Source organism: Triturus cristatus, chromosome 3_1, assembly GCF_964204655.1.
Source record: "Triturus cristatus chromosome 3_1, aTriCri1.1, whole genome shotgun sequence".
In the NCBI taxonomy this organism is placed as follows: Eukaryota; Metazoa; Chordata; class Amphibia; order Caudata; family Salamandridae; genus Triturus; species Triturus cristatus.
In genome coordinates, this window is record NC_140583.1 from 1,005,889,276 (window position 1) to 1,005,911,680 (window position 22,405).

A 22,405-nucleotide genomic window follows, 5' to 3' on the forward strand; every position below is an offset into this window, starting at 1 on the left:
GGACGCCTTGGCCGGGTGGCAGTTTAACAACAGCGGCCTGTGGTGATTGGGTGGAGTCGGTCCGCCGGAGTGGTGCTGCCCTCGGCCGGCATTTTGCTGTAGTCGCTCCCCCTGCTGAGCGTTGCGGACCGAGGACACGCCCGGGGGTGCAATTCTCGGATCCTGTGGTGTTTGCCCCTGCCTTTGACGGTGAGCTGCCCGGACGCCGTCCCTAGCTCGCCCTGATCCTTGCGGGCTGCTCCCGGCTTTTCGCGGGAGCTGGTCCGTGGCGGAGACGACTGTTGCCCGTGACCGCGCAACGGCTGAATTTGTGCCTGCCCCAGGATCCCTGTCTTCAGCGACGTGGACCTCGAGGCGCTTGTCCCGGGGTCCTGACCCCAATACGAGTCGGGCCTTCCCAGCGGCCATTTTGTTGCTATGCAGCCTACCATCCTGTCCACTGGGTCGCAGCAGGATTGGGGGTGTGTGACTTTTGGGAGTGTGGCAGAGCGATCGGAGAGAGCTGCTCTGGGGTACGGTGACCTCCTGGAGGCCCTTGGTGCCCTTCATTTCTCCTTGGCTCATGGCGCCGGGGTCCTGGGGAGGAAGCTAGATGGGGTGGCATCGGCGTTGGGACAGTGGCGGCATGCTGGCCCACAGGTACACAGTGGCTTCCCACACTGCACACAGGAGGAAGATGTTGCGGCCCCCCCTGCGATTAGTGCACAGCAGGACACTCCGGACAGTATGCTACCGTGTGGTCGGCTAACTGTGGGCTTGATCTGTTCCGGAGGTATTGGACCTGAGTGGAAGATGGTGGTCTTGTCCCGTGCACGATCTCCGGCGACCCAGGGACAATTCCAGCAACGTGTGTCTCCTTTGGCCGATTCAGCCTGTCTGGACCTTGTGTGCAGTGCAGATCCTGGGGCGGCACTGGAAAAGACGCCCCTCCATGATGCGGTCTGTGCTGGTACTCAGAGACTTCCACCCCACCTGTGTGCGTCGCTTCCCGGTTGCTTTTGGACACTCCTGTACCTTGGAACATCGGACATGGTGCTGGGTCGAGGGGCAGGCATGGGCAGAATCGTAAAGAGTGGTCAAGGCTGAGGCTGATCCTTCGGGGGTGGTCACCTAGTAGACGGGCGGACTCATGGTTGCGTGCTCTCATGGTTATTCGCATAGTTGGTGCATAATGTTCCCCATTCCCCCCCCCCCTTTTTTTGATATGATCGACTTGGTGCTGCTTATTGTTTGCAGTGGGGAGACTTCACCGTGCGGGAGGGAGAAGCCGGGGGTATGTTTTGAAGGCCCTCCTCCAGTTTATTATACTCTCTCCGCCCCCCGTCTGGTGGGGTTCTTTCTTACTCCTTTTTCCCTGTTTCTTCTATATTTCGGGTCTAGTTCCAGGGCGACAGGCACACTGCTGGGGGGTGGGGCCATACTCATTCGCAGAGGTGCAGGGTGGGGGGTTGGGGGAGGGGACTCTTTAGTCTTTATCTCTTTTTCCATGGCCTCCTTTTTCTTCTCTGTTTCTTCTTGTTTTCCTTTTTCTGGGATCAGCGCGGTACAGTTCCCTTATTGTGAATCGTTGCCTCTTCATGTGTGCCACAGTTTCCGGGGTGTTCGCTGGGCGTTAGATATTGGGGTCTGCAGGCGCAACTGTTTTTGATATTCTTCCCCATCCGGACTTTCCCGTGTCTGCGCCATTGATTCAATATATTGCTGCTTATTGCTTACGTCTCTTATCCTTGCCCCTTATCGCTGTTGGGAAATTGTTTGGCACCTGATCCTACTGTTTTGTCTTATCATAAAATGAAAAACCCTTTTTCTCCTGGTGTCCTACCTGCGCGGCTCATTGGCCGGACTATATTGGATTGAAGATTTTGCTCTCCGAGGTGCCGCCTGTGTTTACATTTGCTTTTATTGTTCTGATTACTTAGCGGCCGGCCCCGGGGGGTTGTAGGCCCATACGTGTAAATGATTGAAACGTCAATAAAGGTTTTTCAAAAAAAAAAAAAAAAAGTTAGTCAAAAATTGACTAAAGGGGTAGCTCTCCCGGATCTGCGCTTACTGGCGCGGAAAAAAGAAGAACTGGCGTCAGCGCGCGAGGGCGGCGTCTAAGTACTCCGACGACGTCATCCCGGCGCACGACGCCGACGACGGACGCGGAGCCGCAGACGACGCCTAGCGACGCGCAAGGGGTATTGCTGACGAAAAATCTTCCGGATCCAGTCTGACGCCTGGGGATATTCTAAGGTGAGGAATCTAACTAACGTGTTTCTTTCAGATTTGGCTGCCAAAACATATTGTTCAGGTTGAAACCAGCCAATAAGGACTGACTAGTCTCCTTTGATTTGGCCAGTCAAAGCATATCTGGAAACCAACTTTCCAGATATACAATGAATTTTTAACCTCAATTTCTCAAAAACTACTGAACGGAATTACATCAAAAAACAATCTGCAGACCAAGATCTAGCTTCCTGCCAAATATGGTGTAATTCTGCAGTTTTTGCTGGAGTCTAATGAAAACACATGGGGATTTTGCATTTTAGTACCCCCCCCCCCCCCCCCATCCCCACTTTTCTCAACCCCCGCTTGATGGATCACCCCGAAACTTTCCAAGAAGAGGCCGAGGTGGATGAAAGTTTTTGGGAAGTTTTGTGAAGATTCGTCAAATGGGGCCAAATTTATTAGCAAACACAAATAAAACAAAAGATGCTCCTTCTATGGAAAAGCAGACATAACTATAACTACCTAGTGGCGACTGGCACTAGGAGATATATATATATATATATATATATATATATATATATATATATATATATATATATATATATATATGCATAATGTTTGCACGTTTAATAATGGCCGCCAATTCGGACTGAAGTAAGTCCTATGTTGATGTTTATGTTCCAAATGAAGTATTTATGTCCATTGAAAGCCGACGCCTCTGGCAATTGACGAAGGCGATAGCCGAAACGCGTTTTGCTGTAAGCTAGTCCTGTGAATAAACTTGGACACTGTTCCCGTGAGTGCTGGTGCCTTTGGACTGTGCGCGGTATCCGTCACCGCGCTGAGAGCACCCGACCGCGAGTGAAGGGGCGTGACGGAAAGTGAGCCGGATTGAATTTCCCTTCACCGCCGCAATGGATTTTGCAACACTGTCTCACCGCGCTGAGAGCCTGTTACTGTAGCCGAGCAGAGGAAGACGTGAACTCCTTCACGTAACGGACTCGCACTTGGTGAAGAAAAACAAAGATTCTCGCCAGCGGGTAGGAAACTGACATTCAGTCTTTAAAAGTTGTGTATTGAATTGCGGCAGATCGAGGGAACATACAGCATTTAATTTTGATCATCATCATAAGAGTTATGTTTAATGTAGAGGCGCGACGAGAAGTGGCCAATGAAATATTTAGAAAGAGAACAGATACCCGTTCAGGGGGCAGCGGCAGTGATGGCGGACAGAATGCGACCCGTGGGGCCAATTTATTGAAGGAACAGTTTGCTCGTTTAGAAAGACTCTATGAACGAGAAATACGGAAGTGGTGGGAGGCCACCTCGTTACAGCATTACATTGATGTGGATAGAGTCCCTCGAGGTCTTAGAATTTACACTATTCCCGCCTACGAAAATCCTAATCCCAAATTGTTGGAGGAATGGGCGGAGCATACAGCGGCCTCATCTAAGGGAATGCTACTGATATTGATCAAGTTCGCCTGGAGCGATAGGGATACTACGCTACAGGAGATCAATACATTGGAAGAGGAGATCGAAAAAGAGTGCGACAAGAGTAAATTGGACGAGTTCAAAGAGGGCATGAAAAAACGTATTGCAATGTATGAACTCAAAATAAGACAAAGGAAACAAAACAAGTTTGAGCGCGATGAGAGGGATTACGAGCAGGGGCGCGTTCTGACCTTTGCCAAGAGGTATGATTTACCTAGGAGACAATTACTCAGTGGCAGAAGTAAAGTAGCAACTGAGCAACGCGACACATCTGAATCGGAAGTCACTGATGCAGAGCTGAGCAGTGATGAAAGGGAATCAAGACGTGCTGAAAACGTAGTGGCGACCCCTTTTCACGAGGAGTTCCGTATTATCCGGGAAACATGGGGCAGAGGTGGAAGAGGCAAACCACTGCCACAAAGGAAAAAAGCAGTCGTAGAACAAGGAGAGGCGGCTGGAGCAAGCAGCAGTACCGCATCTCCTCGGATTACCCGGAGCAGGAGAGGGGCGAGACGGTAACATCGGAAGCACTTACCGTGGTAAACCTAACACCTAGAGTACTAACTGAGGCTGAACTTAAACTTTTACAATATGGATTAGGTTTCTGCCCCTCGAGAAGATCAGAATACACGCAAACTAAAATTGACTTGTTCCGATTTGCGAGAAAAATGAAACTCGCAAAATATTTTCAAGGCAAAAAATCTACAAAAGAGAAAGGAACATCAACTGTCAGTGAAATGGAAAACCTCACAGCTGGCGATTTAGAAATATTGGCCGTTATGGAAGATCTACAACATGAGGGTGACCCCAGACAATTGATCCCAAAGAAAGGGATGGATCAATCAGAGATAATACAAATTAATCCTGGCAGCCCATTCAAACCAACGTCCAAATTTGTGCCGATGATGCCGGCTGATTCCATTGATGTGTTCACAGAAGCAGTGACGAAGGATTTGGTTAAACTGAGAGGAAGAAATACCAATAACAGAAGGATGGGTAATATTACCGAGAAACAAAAACAGGCGATCAAGGATCTACAGAATGATAAATCCATTATCTGTAAACCATCTGATAAGGGAGGTAACGTCGTTCTGATGACATTTGATTATTACCAAAGGGAAGCATTGAATCAACTCAATGATGCATCTAGTTACATGAAGATAACACGCAAAGATTTTGAGAGCAGTATAACATCTTATAGGAACCTTTTGAATAAGTGGTATCATAAAGGGATGCTATCCAAAGAAGAATATGTTTATTTTTTTTATTTTTTTTGGAATGCAAGCATCCGAAAATACCTACATTTTACCACCTTCCTAAACTGCATAAAGACCCCGTTAACCCCCCTGGCCGCCCAATTGTTTCCTCATTAGGAAGTTTAACTGAACATATGTCTAAGTTTATAGATTTCTTTTTGTCTGAACCTGTCACCAAACTCACTTCCTACATCAAGGACACTAAGGATTTTTTTAAACGAGTGCAAAATATACATTGGGAAAATGACTATGTGATGATGACCCTCGACATATCTAGTCTGTACACTAGCATTAACCATGATCAAGGAATTCAGGCGGTCCAGTATTTTTTGAACAACCGACCAATCAATCTGGTAGAACACAATATGATGATGATTGAGTTCGTGAGATTTTGCTTGTGTAACAATATTTTTCTGTTTCAGGAGGTCTTGTTTAAACAGATACGCGGTACCGCGATGGGGACCTGCTTCGCCCCCAGCTACGCAAACTTGTTCGTGGGCTGGTGGGAGGAGCAGGTGGCCTGGGCGGAGACCAACGTATATTGGACTCAGAAAGTCATTAGTTGGACAAGATACATTGATGACTTGTTCATTGTTTTTAAGGGTACCGAACAAATGGCAAATGATTTTGTCGGAATACTTAACAACAATGACTTAAACCTCAGATTCACAGGAGATATCAGCAAAAAGTGTGTGAACTACTTGGATCTAGTGGTGTTCCCCATGGAAGGTAGACTGTGCACTCGTTTGCATAGAAAACCGACCGCGGGGAATTCCATATTACATGCCCGAAGTTGCCATTTTGAAAAGACTATAAGTAGCATTCCTTATGGTGAACTCCTTAGGATTAAGCGAAATTGCTCTCTAGATAACGATTATCAAGTGGCAGCAAGAGAAAGCATGAATAGGTTCAGGTTGAGAGGTTACCATCAAGACATCCTTAATGAAGCAATCAAAAAAGCAGAAGTCAAGTCTAGATTTGACTTGATCAAAGACGAGGATCACATCACTAGACCAGCGAAAGAGATTGACAACAAATTCAGGATAATTATTGATTATTCTGAAGATGCCCAGGTCATCAGGAATATATTTAGAAGGAATTGGCACATCCTGAAAACTGATCCAGTTATAGGCAGAGATATGCCTAAAGCACCATTGTTGACATTCAGGAGAGCGAGAACGTTACGTGATGACCTAGTACAGAGCCATTGCAGTAAAGAGAGGATAACATCACCTTTTGGGAAAATAACAGGATTTTATCCGTGCTTAAAATGCAGGGCTTGTAGAAACAGTAGGAAGACTACTCATTACAAAGTTCCAGGTCTACAACATCCCAAAAAGATCAATAAGCTAATTAATTGCAACACTAGTTTCACAGTTTACTGTCTGGTTTGCCCCTGTGGCTTACGCTACATAGGGAGCACTATTCACCCAACTAAGGTACGCATTTTAGAACACATGAGGGCCATCAACAATAAAGATGTGTCATATCCAGTGGCAAGACACTTTGAATCTTTTCATCAGAGCAACAGGGATCTGTTGAGCTTCTTTTGTTTGGACCACGTACCATTAAACGTTAGAGGGGGTGACAGACAGTTACAACTAAGAAGACTTGAATCCAGATACATCATTGACATTCAGACCAAAATGCCACTAGGTTTGAACAGTGGGGAGGAGTTGGCTGTCCACCTATAGTTGAAATGTATATGCACTGGTATCTGCTCTCTGTTATAAAGTATTATTTAAATTGTTTTTTAACATATGGCAGGTTAAAACCCATTCAGGGTGTGATGTTAACTAGTTTGAAGGCCCATTCAGGGCAAGAATTGCATTGCAAATAAGCATAATGTTTGCACGTTTAATAATGGCCGCCAATTCGGACTGAAGTAAGTCCTATGTTGATGTTTATGTTTCAAATGAAGTATTTATGTCCATTGAAAGCCGACGCCTCTGGCAATTGACGAAGGCGATAGCCGAAACGCGTTTTGCTGTAAGCTAGTCCTGTGAATAAACTTGGACACTGTTCCCGTGAGTGCTGGTGCCTTTGTACCCGGAGCCTTGACTGTGCGCGGTATCCGTCACCGCGCTGAGAGCACCCGACCGCGAGTGAAGGGGCGTGACGGAAAGTGAGCCGGATATATATATATATATATATATATATATATATATATATACACACACAACATCCTCCAAATAATCAAAATGGACAAACATGTGCTCATCCGAATTTAAACCTGTTAATTCCTTGGTATCTAACTCCAATATTCAATATATATCTACTCTTTTTTTCTCTGTCCCCGCCTCTGCTTCTACATCTAATCTATTCAACAATATAGTAAGAAACAAGTTGAGCATGACATATCTCAGGGATCACTTTGCCTGAGGTCGGATCACATGATTTATATGGTCACTTGTCCATGTCCCAAGAGATAAATCAGCAGTGCTAAACTACAGGTAGACAAGAGAATCCTTCAACATTTGAGAGCCACTGAGAATCAGGACACATATCCAGTAGCTAGACATTTCTGGCATCAACATGAGGGTAAAACTTCTCTGTTGAAATATAGTAATAGACGGGATTAGATGTAGTAGCAGAGGTGGAGACATAAAAAAAAACCTTGCGGTGACTTGAGAGAAGATATATATTGCAATGAGATAACAAAGAACCGAAAGGTTTAAATACGGATGAGGAAATGTATGTCTATCTGTAAAAACAACTTATCTCAACCAGTGCAGTTATGTAGGAGGCAATGTTTTTTAATGGTGTTTGTTTTATTCAGGTTCCCGTGTTTTATGGAATGCACTGTATGGACTAACGTGAACACAGCATATGGACCTTTGAGCTATGGATTTGGCCACTTAGGCATTAATTTAATTTTGTCATATTGGTCTGCACATAGAGACATTGTTATAATTTTTAATTGAATGGACAGTATACATTTGAAAATTAATTGCATTCTAAAATTCTGCCTTAATATATATCTTACTTATGGATTTCATTTGTAATTATGAATTGTTGCTTCCTTATGGAAGTTTAGGAATTGTGCGCAATTAATGGTCAATGTTAGCAACTAGAACAAAGGTTATTGCCTCTTAAGTATTTTGTCCATGCATGTTTGGGATAATGGCACTCCCAAAATGGTGCTCATTATCGTAACCAAGGCTGTATAACAGCTGAAATGGATTGAGCTGATTTATGATGGAATAAACACTTTCCTTCACTGCTTTAGTGTGCCGGAGCCTCGTTTGGAGGAAGTTTGTTATCGAGGAAGGCGGGCCTCAGAGTGGACTGGCACCAACTCCGGTTAGGTGCTGCCAAGCAGTTTGCCACAGTTGCAGTTTGGGAAGAAAATATATATATATATATATATATATATATATATATATATATATATATCCAAATAATCCACTGCGTCTTACTTTCCAAATGACAGGACGAAAGAAAGCACTGGAGCTGCGGCCACAAATCAAAGTGTGAAAAGGAGTGCAAGTAAACTCCGAAACGCGTCGGACCTAGTGTTTAAATAAACACACTTTGATTTGTGGCCGCGGCTCCAGTGCTTTCTTTCGTCCTGTCATTTGGAAAGTAAGACGCAGTGGATTATTTGGCGTATTTGGGGGGTGGCTACCCCTGCCGTGTGCCCGCCGTACAAGAGGCTCGGGAAAAGCCAACCTGCTCTGGGATTATATATATATATATATATATATATATATATATATATATACACAAACGTTACAGTTAGGCTCAGGTTTCACTCGTACAGGACCAGAGCAATTCAGCTAACTCGCGCCTCCACAATGTACTGCTTATGACCTCATATATTGCACTCATGACATGATCAGTGACATCACTGATGACATCTCAAATGAGATGTCTTGCTTATCTACACATTATAAGGAGGTACCATGTTCGATGTCTTTCTATGTAGTACAGTTTTGAATACTACCTGACTCTAAATAGTGCCTGCATGTGCTATGTTCCACATTTCAGGATTCCACATAATACACATCTACATATGAGCACAATCGCCACGCTCAGTATCTTTCCATCGAGTCAGACCATATGTGTCTTCTTAGATCACCGGAGCCAAAACTCAGCTACTCACTTGCATTCACCGACAACCTCTCCAGATCAGCAGGCAGCCAGGCTTCACTTGGGTGGATTTTCACAGCGGTGTTGTAATAATAAAACTTGTACACTTAATGTGCATACCCACCTCCCAAGACCTTCCACTTATTTCCACTCCGGAATTCCTCCATGAGCTTGATTTCCTTTGGACGCTCATCCACAAACTCTGCCACCTAAGTGAGACACCAGTCCACAGTTTATCATCCAACCGAAAGAAGAGTATACTTACACAGAACCACAGCGCTAAAACCCACAGTTAAATCAGAATCCGAAGATAGAGTTGAGTAAATACATCTCAAACACCACGGCCCACTGACAAGAAGCACATTTTCAAAGCAGATTAGCTGATGTCAGTTAAACCAAAATGGACGTTTTCCCAAGGCAGAATGAGATACTGGACAAGCCTTTAATACGTTTTTATTACTTGCAGTAATTTCTTCTGGACCTGGAAGCAGACAATTGTTCATTAAAGGACACACGTCATCTCAGTCAATCTTATTTCTTGTTAAAAATATGTTTATGCTAGTGGGAACACATGCAATATAAGAGTTGCCTACTCAGTGAAAATGATTGCTTCGTAAACATGGCAAACCACGCTATTGATAAGTAGTGCCCCTTACCAAGCTGCAAGGCTATATAGGTTCTTAAAGCTCCATTAATTCAGACGTGTCTTGTCTTTTATCTCCATCACATTCATTCTCTGGCCGGTTTGGCATCATGGAAGCCATATTATTTAGGGAGGGATCAAATGCTGCTTGTCACCTAGCTGTACGACTGCAAAGAATAGGTCTTCTTCGCCACAGTCTTCACTAGCTTCCAGTCTCAGAGGTCTGGTTTTCCATTTCTTGCAAATGCTTAGTTTGCAAATCCCCCTCCATTTTCAGGCCAAAATGTCTCCCTGCACCTCTCAAAGTTAGGGTTGCCGGCCTGCACTAAGTCAACAGAACGCCAACTTTCCTTTCAGTAAATGATTATCAGATTATTTTCGTCCAAATCGTTCAGGTTAAACAAAGGACTACAACTCCCAGAATGCACCATTTTGCTCAACAAAATGCATAGATGAAAACAGCATGTCCCATGACATTAAGCAATCTGACAACCCTACTAACGTATACTGGCATTTCCTGTTAGCTTTTGGCACTCTCTTCAGTCAGCTATGCAAATCATCATCAAAATTCTTCATTCAGATGGAGGCCATAAAAGCACAATACACACAATCAATACAGTAAAATAAAACAGCACATAAAATTACAAGAATACAGAAGTCCCATAGCGCTTCCTTATGATAAGTGCATCTTTGATCAATTTTTAACAACATAGCATATGTCGGGAGAGGTTAGTTTCTGTAAATATAATAAAGCAGCGTGAGGTTGTTGAATGTTAGCCGCACGGAAATGGGGGTACCAAAAAACATCTGCGCGGAACACTATAAATTGTGAAAAATAGCAAAGTTCCTCGTGCTTGGGGGTTGGTACAATAACATATGAGGAGTGAATCAAACCATTTGCCTTATATCGGGAAAGCAATTAAAAAGAGCAAAGTGCGGAGTCTAAAACGGGTAAGATAAAAATCTATATTGAAAATTTTGTATAAGAGTCAGATACAGTTCAGGCCCTATGAGGATACATAGGAATGAGCACGCAGTCACTGTCCTCAACGATTCTGCCTTTAAATAGCACATCCTATCCATATATATTAGAAATGTTTTTTTCATAATATCTTTAGAAACAGTATCTAAGACTCCAGGGTTATCAGAATAATAGGGGACTCCCATATCAGAAAAAGTAAGTTTGAGATATAAAAACCAAGGAATTCGAAGTACATTATCATGGGCCAAGCAGTCAATCAAAAGCGATTTTGATAGTCCTGAATCTGGTTGGTGCCAATCCAATGAGATCCCCCAGCTAATCTACCTCTACTTCGGGGTGACAAATTACGTTTGAAGGAGTCCTTGGTATTGCTAGCAGTTTCCATAGAAATGCGTCTCCAGTTTTCTGAAGTAAAGAAGAGTTAGTATGTCCCCATACACCAGCTCCATAGAAGGCCACTGCAGAACATTTTTACATATAAATTTAAAGTAAGTTCCTTCACAGGTCTATGGCGGAACCTTGATGCAAATCTAAAAACTGCATCAACAGCTCTCTAAAATTGCAAAGACCTAATATTGAGTAGGCGAGTAGTAGCTCATCAAAGGGGATGCCCAAATAGTTAACATTTTAACACTATATATCAATAAGGTCGTAATTTCGTGTGTTTTGACCCTAGTTTGCCTAGGACCTGAGGCCATGGTGTAATACTTGGACATATTTGCTCTTAAGTCAAGCAGATTTATAAAGGAGGCAACCCCATCCAACAAAAACTGTAGCCGGTTTGCTGTGCTTGCAATAAGAATGGCATCATCCGCATATAAGAGAACTGGGATAGGTCGCTTCCTAATTTGCCGCACATACTTGCCACAATTTGTTAGGTTGTCATCAATGCCATTTATATAGAGTAAAAAAGGAAAGGGGCCAAAATACATCCGTAGCGGACTCCCCGAAAAGATTTAATAAGTGAGGTGCAGTCTCCATCTTGGACATGCAAATCACGGCAGTCTGCACTGCTTCTCTGGCAGGGCACCAAACTGTTCTATGCTTCTTCTTTGATGCTTTGATTTAGTGGGTCGGCCATCTCCTTCTACAAATATATTACAGAGCTGACGATAATGACTCTGTTGTTAATAATATATGACACATAGAAAAAGCATGTTTTGATTTTCTTGTATAACACTAATGGTTCCTTCTGCAGCTGTAGGAGTCTGCATTGTACGTGCCTACACACCATTTAGTTCGCAGTAGATGCACAATAATCAAAAAATTCAAATAAGCTTTTATCAGCCATAGCAGACCTTTCTCAAAAACACTGATCAATCAAAAATGTTGTTTGCACTGTTGGGAACTTGTTAGTGTGACGTATGTGCCCTGCTATGAAGGCCCACAGATGTTAGGCTAGGATGTTTTTAAGCTGGTAATTGAATTCAGGTAAAGTGTGCCTGCATTTGGTTACTTCTGCAATATATTCTATTGTCAAGTATTGTTTTAGATTGTGTAGTGAATACCACACGGCTTGTCATTATTAGCCGGTGATTTTACGGTGAAGGCGCCAGGCCGGTACACTGAAGCATTAGAATTTGAAGCTTCAGAGTTATCCCGAATTCAACTTCAATGGTCCTACGATTGGAAAGGTGTTGCAAAGGGTCAGACAGTTTTGGGGTCGGGCATTTCAAGTTGCAGCTATCATAAGAACAACACTGTCGCTACAAGACCAATACCATAACATCAATTTCTACTCTCTTATCATGATAAACCATTCTGGATTCTCGTCATGCCAGTGCTACATTAATCAGTACCTTTCCCCTTCCATGGTGCTACTATAGCTCTATTCTCCTATCACAACGGCATTACATAATAGATCAGTTGTCCTGCAATGTGAGGTGCATAAGAATTAGTACACCTTGTACTGGGTGGATGCTGCAAAATTCAGTTATTTGCTTGTTTGACACTTTGGAACAGAAATCAACAGTTCTTTGCTATATGGTTAAGTCATTAAAAACAAAAGGTGATCAGATAAATACCAGTGCAGAGAAACCAGTACAGAGAACAGATGTTAGGAAGAAATAAAACGTTAGGGCGCTACAAAAACAACATTAATTAAAATGTTCTCATTTTGAGATTAGTGAAAAATCTAATTAATGGGTTTAAAGATGCTACAAAGGAGTAGGTAGGGTGGTGTTAGTTAAAAGGCATGAGGTATCAAAATGCGTTCTACTTTGCTGGTGCACATTGAATTCACGAGAACCAGGTCTCTGCTCCTATGTCATAGTTCTCTATTATTACAGTTGTAAAGTCACGAGAATATGTTCTGTCCCTACCACAAGACCACGAGAATCCGTTCTTGGGTCTTAACACATCAGTACAATAAGAATTACCAATACACATCCTTTCTAGCACTACGGTTTGCCTTCTTGCCCATAGATAACAAATATGGGCAAATATATTCCAGGTTGTATTTGTTGATGATGGGGGGAAAACATGACGTCATCACTTTGAGGCTGGACATGGTAATAAGACAAAGTCTGAGCAGAGTCCCTCTTCTTTTATGCTGGCTGCGGTTTTGTCTCATTGTGCTATCGCTGACCTATTCGTTGATTTAACAAATATGTTTTATTTGTGGTAGTTATATGTATAGAGAATTTACATACAATAAATTGAAATTTATTACTGATTCACTTTGACTATTTAAGGTAAAAATTAATTTAACAACGAAAAAGACAACAACAAAAAATGTGCTTATTAGAAGAAAAAAAACTAGCGTATCTCAAATGGATATGCTGCTTGGGATCCTTTACAGGATGTAATTACTACCCCTCCAATTCACTGTAATACCAGTATTTATGGAATGCTTGGAGCGTCTGTAAACCTTCGACAAATTGGGTAACTTTTTGTAACTTTATCCTATCTTTTCCACTGATGCCATGTTTAATTGACTGCAGAATATGGGGGAGCGCAACTTGTGCAGTTTTATGCAATGTAATTACAGCAGAATTAAGTAAGATCATACAAGGAGTGGAACCCAGCCTTTAGATCTATTTTCTAAGTGCAAAATGCATCTTTGCACCCAAAATTAATCAGAGGATGTACTTTGCTTTAAGAAATTGCACTAACTTAATACAACAGAACATCAGCAGCCAACCGGCAACCGTTCACACTCGCTGAGTTTATTGTTTCTATTCTCCTGTGGTAGGAATTTTGAGCCAAATTACTCATAATTGCATGAGCGGGCGCAATCTCTTTATTTTCTGTAATTTCGTTTGAAAAGAGTAGTGTGAAATTACCAGGACTGCCCAGATTACTCTAGCATAATTGAAATGTTGCCCAGGTGTACCGCAGAAGGGATGTAATCACAGATCTGAGGAACTTAGAAGTTTAGCCACTCGCACACCTGTGCAGTCTGGGCTTAGACACAATTAAGAAAAGGAAGAATTGATTGTGTGATTGACATGTCCTTACCACTGGTAAATCCTCCTCTTCATCTAAAGCGTTATCCTTTTTGATTTCAGGCTCTTTCCAACTCTCTTCATCATCATCCACAATGCGCATGCTGTCGGAAGAAGAGCAAAAAAAAGAAAAAACCTTAGAAGAGATTAATGTACCCCAGCCGCAAATATGTTAAAAGCTCTATCATATCAATCAATCAAGGTACTTGTAAAGCGCGCTACACACCCGTGAGGGTCTCAAGGCGCTATGGAGGGGAGGGGGCTGCCACCACTGCTCGAAGAGCCAGGTCTTGAGGAGCCTTCTGAAGGTGAGTAGGTCTTGAGTCTGCCGTAGGTGGGTCGGCATGGTGTTCCAGGTCTTGGCGGCGAGGTAAGAGAAGGATCTGCCGCCGGAGGTCTTTCGTTGGATGCGGGGGACCGTGGTGAGGGCAAGGTTCGCAGAGCGGAGCTGGTGGGTGGGGGGTGTAGAAGTTGAGTCTGCTGTTCAGGTAGGCTGGTCCGGCATTGTGGAGTGCTTTGTGTGCGTGGGTGAGGAGGTTGAAGGGGATCCTCTTGTCAACGGGGAGCCAGTGCAGGTCTCTCAGGTGGGGGGTGATATGGCTGCGGCGGGGCACGTTGAGGATCAGTCGGGCGGAGGCGTTTTGGATGCGTTGTAGTTGACGCATGTGTTTGGCTTGGATTCCTGCGTAGAGTGCGTTGCCATAGTCTAGCCTGCTGCTGACGAGGGCCTGCGTCACCGTTCTTCTTGTTTCGGTCGGGATCCACTTGTAGATCCAGAGGAGCATGCGGAGGGTGTTGTAGAAGGAGGAGGAAACGGCGTTGACCTGCTTCGCCATGGAGAGGGAGGAGTCGAGGACAAATCCTAGGTTACACGCATGGTCGGTGGGTGTCGGCGCCCTCCCCAGCGTGGTCGGCCACCACGAGTCGTCCCAGGCTGAGGGGGTGGGTCCGAGGATGAGGACCTCCGTTTTGTCCAAGTTCAGTTTCAGACGGCTGCTCCTCATCCAGTCGGCGACGGCCTTCATGCCTTCGTGGAGGTTGGTTTTGGCGGTGTACGGGTCCTTGGTGAGGGAGAAGATGAGCTGGGTGTCGTCGGCATAGGAGATGATGTTAAGGTCGTGCTGGCGGGCCACTTGTGCGAGGCGGGCCATGTAGACGTTGAACAGCGTCAGGCTGAGGGATGAACCCTGGGGGACGCCGCAGATGATGTCGGTGGCTTCGGAACGGAAGGGTGGGAGGCGGACTCTCTGGGTTCTGCCGGAGAGGAAGGACGTGGTCCAGTCGAAAGCCTTCTCTTGGATTCCGGCTTCTTGAAGGCGGTTTTTAGAGTGTGGTGGTAGACCGTGTCGAAGGCGGCTGACAGGTCCAGGAGGATGAGGGCTGATGTTTCGCCATTGTCGAGTTGGCGCCTGATGTCGTCTGTGGCGGCGATGAGGGCGGTCATATCATTTTATATATATTTCAAATATGAATGGCAAAACCTTAATAAAATACTTTTTTTTACACACATGGCTGTAAATTATCACCGAGTGATTCGTTATTGAAAACTCAAGAAACTATTAAAAAACAATTATTCGCCTAAATCCTAAACGTTACTTGCACTCTTAATCTTTCCAGCATTACCTCAAACCTTTTTTGAAATGAAACTGAAATCAACAAAATGTTAAATGTAACAATTGCAAAGTTGTCAATGACAGAGCTGAAGGTAAACAGGGGCTGACTCACAAAGGTAACGTAAACTTTTCGGTAGTCATAAACCGCAATTTTATAGTAACTTACACTTCTGCAGTAAATCATGCACTACACATGGCCAATCTTGGTAATGCAACATCCTCCCATAAAAGATAATGGAGGTAGGGACTTACCATAAAACAAGCATTGACAAAGTCAACATGGCTCTGCAATGCTAGAGCTATTGGCTTTATCAGTGTCAATGTCTTTTAGCCATGTTGTGTAGCATCATGTCTGTTGTTCAACACGGCTGAAAGTCAGGGAAAACAGAGCTATGACACTGCTACACAACTTGGCTAAAAGACATTACCAAAGCCAATAGCTCTTGTATTGCAGAGACCTATGGTCGAGCCTGGGCAACGCATGCGCTGCTCTGCGAGGCATGCTGTATTCAGGTATGGACTTGAAGCTCCGCCCACTCTCTGCCTATCTTTTCAATTGGCTCCTGCTACTGTCCTTTCTAAATGATTGCTTCTGATTCATTAATAGTTTTGTTAATCCCTCCTTAGTAACGCCTTGTTTATTTTTGTAACCTCCCATGAGGACTGGACTTTTTACTTGTGTTGTTACACGGTCTGTTTTATCTAGTCTTTGAGCATAATTTTCTTTAAGGTGTTTAATCTACTTGCTTTTGCAGGCACGACAGGCTCTCCCTAACCCACCCTGTTTTCATGACCGTGTGGCGCCCGATCATGGACCCTGCGCTTTAGCTTTCAAAAATGCTCCCTGCACAGCGCAGCACTTCTGCTCGTGCTATGCTGATTAACAAATGCTTTTTTCCCCTTCAAATCTGTTCTACAGTTTTCAAATGACTGTAAGAACAGTTATCACACATATAGCATTTTCATCAGTTGTACAGTATCTTAACGAATCCTGCTAATACACCTCCAATAACCCACAGCGTCCTAAGTGATCTTATCGCGGTACAGTGGATGCAGGTATGTGGAAATGTCTATTGAGTCCAGGCAGATGCCCCAATTTCAAACGACACCGCACATAGAGCAAGCCATCAATAATAAGTAGGCAGGAGAGAGAAAAGGCCCATCATGCAATCCCGTAAGGTAACATTTTATTCTTGATCATGCGGTTGTGGCATACTCTATGTCACCATGAAGCTATGTAGCAATTTCAACAGACCCACCCAGTGATATCGCTATGAAAGATCTATTGCTTCTGGGCTGATAGTGCAAGGAATGGAAGCCACTGATCACCGCATGCTAGGTAGAGGGGCTACACCACCAGAGTTAAGAAGTGGGTTGCAATCCAGAGGTAGGATACCGTTGCGGTCACATTGTACAGCCAGACCAAGAAGAAAAATAAGAACAAAGAGATAACAGGGGGGGAAAAAGGGGAGTAAGGAAGATGTGAGGAGGGCTGGGGCCCTTAAAGGTCGTCACCCAGCATCTAACCATAGTTGGAGGGAAGCATGGATGTATGAGAATGGGCGCTGAGAGGTTATGATCGTGTCACTGGGGGGTGGCAGTGGGGTCAGGTCGAATGGATGGGGAAGGAAGTGAGGCCCCTAGTGACAGCAAGCTTGTCCCATATATCCAGTTTTTGTGGGAGTGGCAATGTAAGCACTAAGAGGTTTTAGCCTTTTTGGTACGCAGGCCAAGTCCCAGCGAGGTCTACATGCTACCGCTCTGTCCATATGGAACCATTGTTTTTCGCTCTTGCGGACTACCAATTATGAAACGTAGCAGAGATGGGCAGCCCAGTAATAAACCAGCAGACTGGGATAGGCAAGTCTCCCCCCCATCCTGGGGTAGAATAAGTATTTTGTTGGAGAATAGTGGACGGTCCTGTCCCTCAAATAAAGGAGTTTATATTCCTCTGAAGGCCCTTGATAGCTATTTGGGTAATGGGCGTGGGAAGGGTCTGGAAAAGATAGAGCACTTTTGGAAGTATCGACATCTTCAACCCGTTAAGGCGCCCGAGCCACGCCATAGGAAGTGGCCTCCAGCACCTCAGATCCTCCAAGACAGTGCGTCGACATTCAGGCCAGTTAGGTTGGGACCAAGAAGCCAGCGTGGGTGTCACTTTGTGACCCAGATACCGGATCGAGCAGGTCGCCCATTGAAAAGGAGCAAGTGACTGCAGTTCCAATATCTCCTGTGGCGAAAGTGTTAAGTTCAATGCCTGCGATTTGGCAGTGTTGATCTTGAGACCAGAGATTTGCACAAATGTACGAAGAAGCGAGATTAAGGCAGGGAATGAGTCGTTGGGATTGTCCAAGGTCAGCAAGAGGTCATCCGAAAATAGCGCGACTTTGTGCTTGTCGCCGCCAAAGGGAATATCCTTAATATCGGACGCTTGGCAAATCACTATCGCCAGGGGTTTCACTGCTAAAGCGAACAGTAGAGGGGACAGTGGGCATCCCTGTCAAGTACCCCTGCGGATTTTCACTGGAGCAGAAAGAAGACCATTGACCCGGATGTGCATGGTGGGAGCGACATATGATGCCACTATCCAGGATATCCTATTCGGCCCAAGCCCAATCTTTCGCAGCACCGCTTCAAGAAAGGACCAATCCACCCTGTCAAAGGCTTTCTCGGTGTCCAGGGAGAGGAGGCACGCCGTGATATCCAGTCACTGGACCTTTTCCATCAAGTAGGCAAGGCACCGGATATTGTCCACTCCCTGTCGCTGGCGAATGAACCCAACCTGGTTGGGATCAGCCAGGCCTCGAAGGTAGGGCTCCAATCGGTTTGCCAGGATCTTGGTGTAGATCTTGGCATCTGTGTTGAGGAGGGAGATGGGCCAATATGATGCACAGAGCAGTCGGTCCTTCCCTGGTCCGGGTATTAAAACTATCTCAGCAATGGTCATCGTAGGTGTCAGCCTAGTGCTAGAAGAAAAAAAAATTACAAAGATTTAGAAGGCGATCCTATATTTGGGGCAAGAATAAGCGATAGAAGGACACCGTAAACCCATCTGGACCCAGGGTGTTGCCCATCGGCAGGTCTTTCAGCGCCCGGTGCACCTCATCTAGTGTAAACTGGGTTTCCAAGCTATGGGCGTGAGTCAAGTATAGGGGGGCCATGGACAAGAAACAAGGAAGGGCCCCATCGCAGCTGGGGACGTATCCCCTCAGTCATAAGAGGGTGGAGTAAAATCTATGAAATGCCCGATGTTTGTCGGTTTCAGAGGTGGTCCACATACCATCCTCATTTTTAATCTTAAGAGATATGAGTTCGGGAGATTTGGGATCGGATACAATAGGCCAGAAGACAGCCAACCTTGTCCCCTCCTTCGTACTATTTTTGTTTTAGTGTGAGGAGTGAGCGCCCCGCTTTGTTTACCGTCATCGCCTGTAGTTGGCCCCTTAGTAAAGCTAACTGCTTTTTATGTTGTCTTGAGGGAACAGCATGGTCTAAACACTCCAGGGTCTTAATGTCTTTGGCTAGCCCAGTTTCCACCAGCTGGGCTTCCCGAGCGCGAGCAATTGTGATGATGTGATAGTGCCCCGGATAGTCACCTTGAAGGCATCTCACAAGGTGTGCTTCTTAGTGTTGGGGCGAGCGTTAGTCTCGAAATAGGGTTGTATCTCCTGCCGGAGCTCCACAACTTTGACTGGGTCGTGTAGGATATGGGGAGGGGAAGCCTCCAAAGCGGTGCAGAGCGGAGTGCCCTCCCAATCCCCGTTAGAGTCTTGGGGTGTGCATGGTCCAAGATAAATATGTTAGAGATACTTGCCAATTCAAGTGTCCAGAGGAGGGAGTGTGACAGAAAGAATTAATCTATGCATGAGTGTGAGCGGTGAACGTGGGAAAAGAAAGAATGGTCTTGTGTGTCCGGAAATTTATACCGCCACGCGTATACCAAGTCCAAAACCGTGATATCCTTCTTCAGGGCCGCTGATATTGCCCCCACTTCCTGAAAGGAAGTCGCACTGCGATCAATCTCCGGGTCCCATACCAAATTGAAGTCCCCTCCAATGAGGAACCACTCGTCACCTTGCGGGGCTAGCTACTTTTCTTTTTTTTTTTTTAAAAGCGCCCCATACCGTGCTTTTACTTTAATGGTGGTACAAAAGTCCCTTGCTCACTTTGCCACTGGATTCAAGCAAGCCTGGCTGAAGACGGCTGAAATGCCAGAAACCGGTCCTAGGAAGCTTGTTTTCAGGCCAGGGAAGACATGGCTTGGCAGTTCGGGCTGGACTGTTCCCATGAGGCACAGGGTCAGACTGATTTGCATATGGCCATGTCCGAACTGGGGTGGCAGAGTGGGCTAAAGAACGGTGATGGATCAAACCCAGATCTGTTGACTGGGTGTGAGTGTTTGATTGGTTCTGATGCTCCGTCCATCACCACCCCCTTTTGTACCGCTTTACTTTAATGGTGGCCACCCCTTTCGTTAGACGAGCGGTGTCTTAAAGAAAGGGGCGTGGCTGACATTAAAAGCGGCATGGGGCGCTTTTACAAACAAACAAAAATATTGTTTGGCAACTTGACAAACAAATGCTTTTTTTTGTAGAAGCGCCCCATACCGCGCTTTCACTTTAATGGTGGCCACGCACCTTTCTTTAGACGCAGGTCATCTGAAGGAAGGGGCGTGTCTGCCATTAAAGTTAAAGCGTGGTATGGAGCGCTTTTACAAACAAGCATTTGGAATGCAATAGGTCTCACATTTGTGAAAGTTTACGTTATTGGCATTGTAAATGGCAAAGCCTTTTATTTATGTTTTAAAAACATAAACAAAAGGCATTGTAATTTACAATGCCAATAGATCACACTCACGTAAATGTGAGACCTATTGCATTGCAAATGCTTGTTTGCTTACTGCTGGCGGGAGGGTGGGAGGCAACACGGAGTGAAGGTGTATGAGTGGGGCAAGATGAAAAATGGAAGGTGGCAATGACCTGTGTAGCAGTGTTGTTTCTATTGTACAATTCAAGCCAGCCTTGCCACAAGGAGGTTGACTTTACAGAGGTGTACTACACAAATAAATGCCATCATTTACTTTAGAGATATACTTAAACATTTATTTTTTTAATGCACCAAGCAATTATTTCAAACATGCTGTCAACATTTCCTTCATCCATTCAAGCATTCAATCACTTAGTCGCATGTACATCAATTCATCCATTCATTTATGAAGTCACAGGGATGTGGAATTCCTATAGCCTGACGCCCAGGACATATTGTTTGGGGTCAAGGGCAACATGTTTTCATCTGTATTCTGTCCTTGCGACAAGTAGGCCCATCCCCCTGCAGAACAAACCCCTTGGCTGCCAGTTTGCAGTATCACATTATGGATCAGGGAAGGGAACTGTCTGCAGTTAAGGTAATATTTTGGTCCATATGTTAATGCTGTCCAAACTTGTATTTATGGGTCATTAATTGAAAGCCTTTTGTAGTAGTGTAAGCGCTCTAAGTAAATGTTGTAAGCTCTGACTGCCTCACTGACAGTGGTTCCACTATAAAACAAGCATTAAAAATGCAATAGGTCTCGCCTTTTATTAAGTTAAAGCCATTTGCTTTGCTATACAATACCATTAGCAAAGCAAATGGCTTTAACTTAATTAAAAATGTCAACTCCCTTATGGCCCCCAGTGAGGAGCTGATATGGCACAAGTCAACTGGAGCTTAACCCTACAGAGAGTGGCTTTCCAGCTTGTGTGAAGAGGAGGATTTGCACAGCCGACATATATTATTGGCGGAAGGGATTTGGCAGGCGGGGTGTTTGGATCAAATTGTAGTCAAACTCGTTCTGTCTAGGATGGATTCGTTCGGCTTGAATATTTACTAATGCCAAGCATTTACAATGCAATAGGTCTTGCACTGACATTATTTCGAGCTATTGACATTGTAAATGACATTGTTTTTTCTTTTTTTTTCTTTTGTAAAACAAATCAAACGCATTGTAATTTAATACGGCAATTGCTACAAAAAAGTTTCAATGTGAAACCTATTGCATTTACACTAGTGTACACTCAGTGCTTTGTCTGCCATAACTCCATGGGAGGTGAAATAGCTCAGTGGGTTACTGCGCCTGCTGCAGCAGCCTAGCTGTCCGCAGTTGTAAATGTAGGCCTTGGATGACCCGCTTTCGGGGACATGTTGGCGGAAGTGACTGGGTTAAATATGATGTATCCGAATTGTGCCTGATTTAGAAAGTGTTTGTAAGCTGGTCTGCGTGCTTTTATGTGACTCTTGCGGTGATTTTCTATTGGATTCCTTTGTGACTGTTTCTCTGATTTTACATTGGATTCTTTCTGTTTGTGCCTGTTTCTCTTGACCATCTCTCTTATTATTTCATTGTTTTGCCTTTGTTTCTCTGTTCATAAGATATTTTTTCTGATTGTGTGTATCTCTGGCCCGTGAGATTTTTATATGGATGTTTCTTGATAATTTATTTGACGTCATGTGATTTTTTTTCTCCGATTGTGTGAATGTGCATTTCTCGGTGATTTTTACTCATGATTGTCGGAAACGGTAGCCAGCACTGCTGATCAGCTAACAACTCTGAAAGATAACAGCTCGGGGGGGGTAGTGGGTGGGATCAAATGCAGAGAAACACCAGGAAACAGACAAACGCTTACACACGT

At 44.5% G+C, this 22,405-nt stretch overlaps 1 protein-coding gene across 2 annotated transcripts in view; it reads right to left on the reverse strand.

Moving 5' to 3' along the window:
- BUD13 (BUD13 spliceosome associated protein) overlaps window positions 1-22,405 on the reverse strand; it is a 136,811-nt gene that overhangs the window by 86,448 nt on the left and 27,958 nt on the right. Inside the window, exons 2-3 of one of the 2 annotated variants that reach the window (XM_085645720.1) lie at window positions 14,138-14,228; window positions 9,178-9,262 (exon numbers count right to left, since the gene is read on the reverse strand). In XM_085645720.1, the coding sequence (XP_085501846.1) occupies window positions 9,178-9,262; window positions 14,138-14,228 (176 nt within the window). The remainder of the gene's footprint in view (window positions 1-9,177; window positions 9,263-14,137; window positions 14,229-22,405) is intronic. The other variant, XM_085645721.1, reaches the window with a different exon arrangement.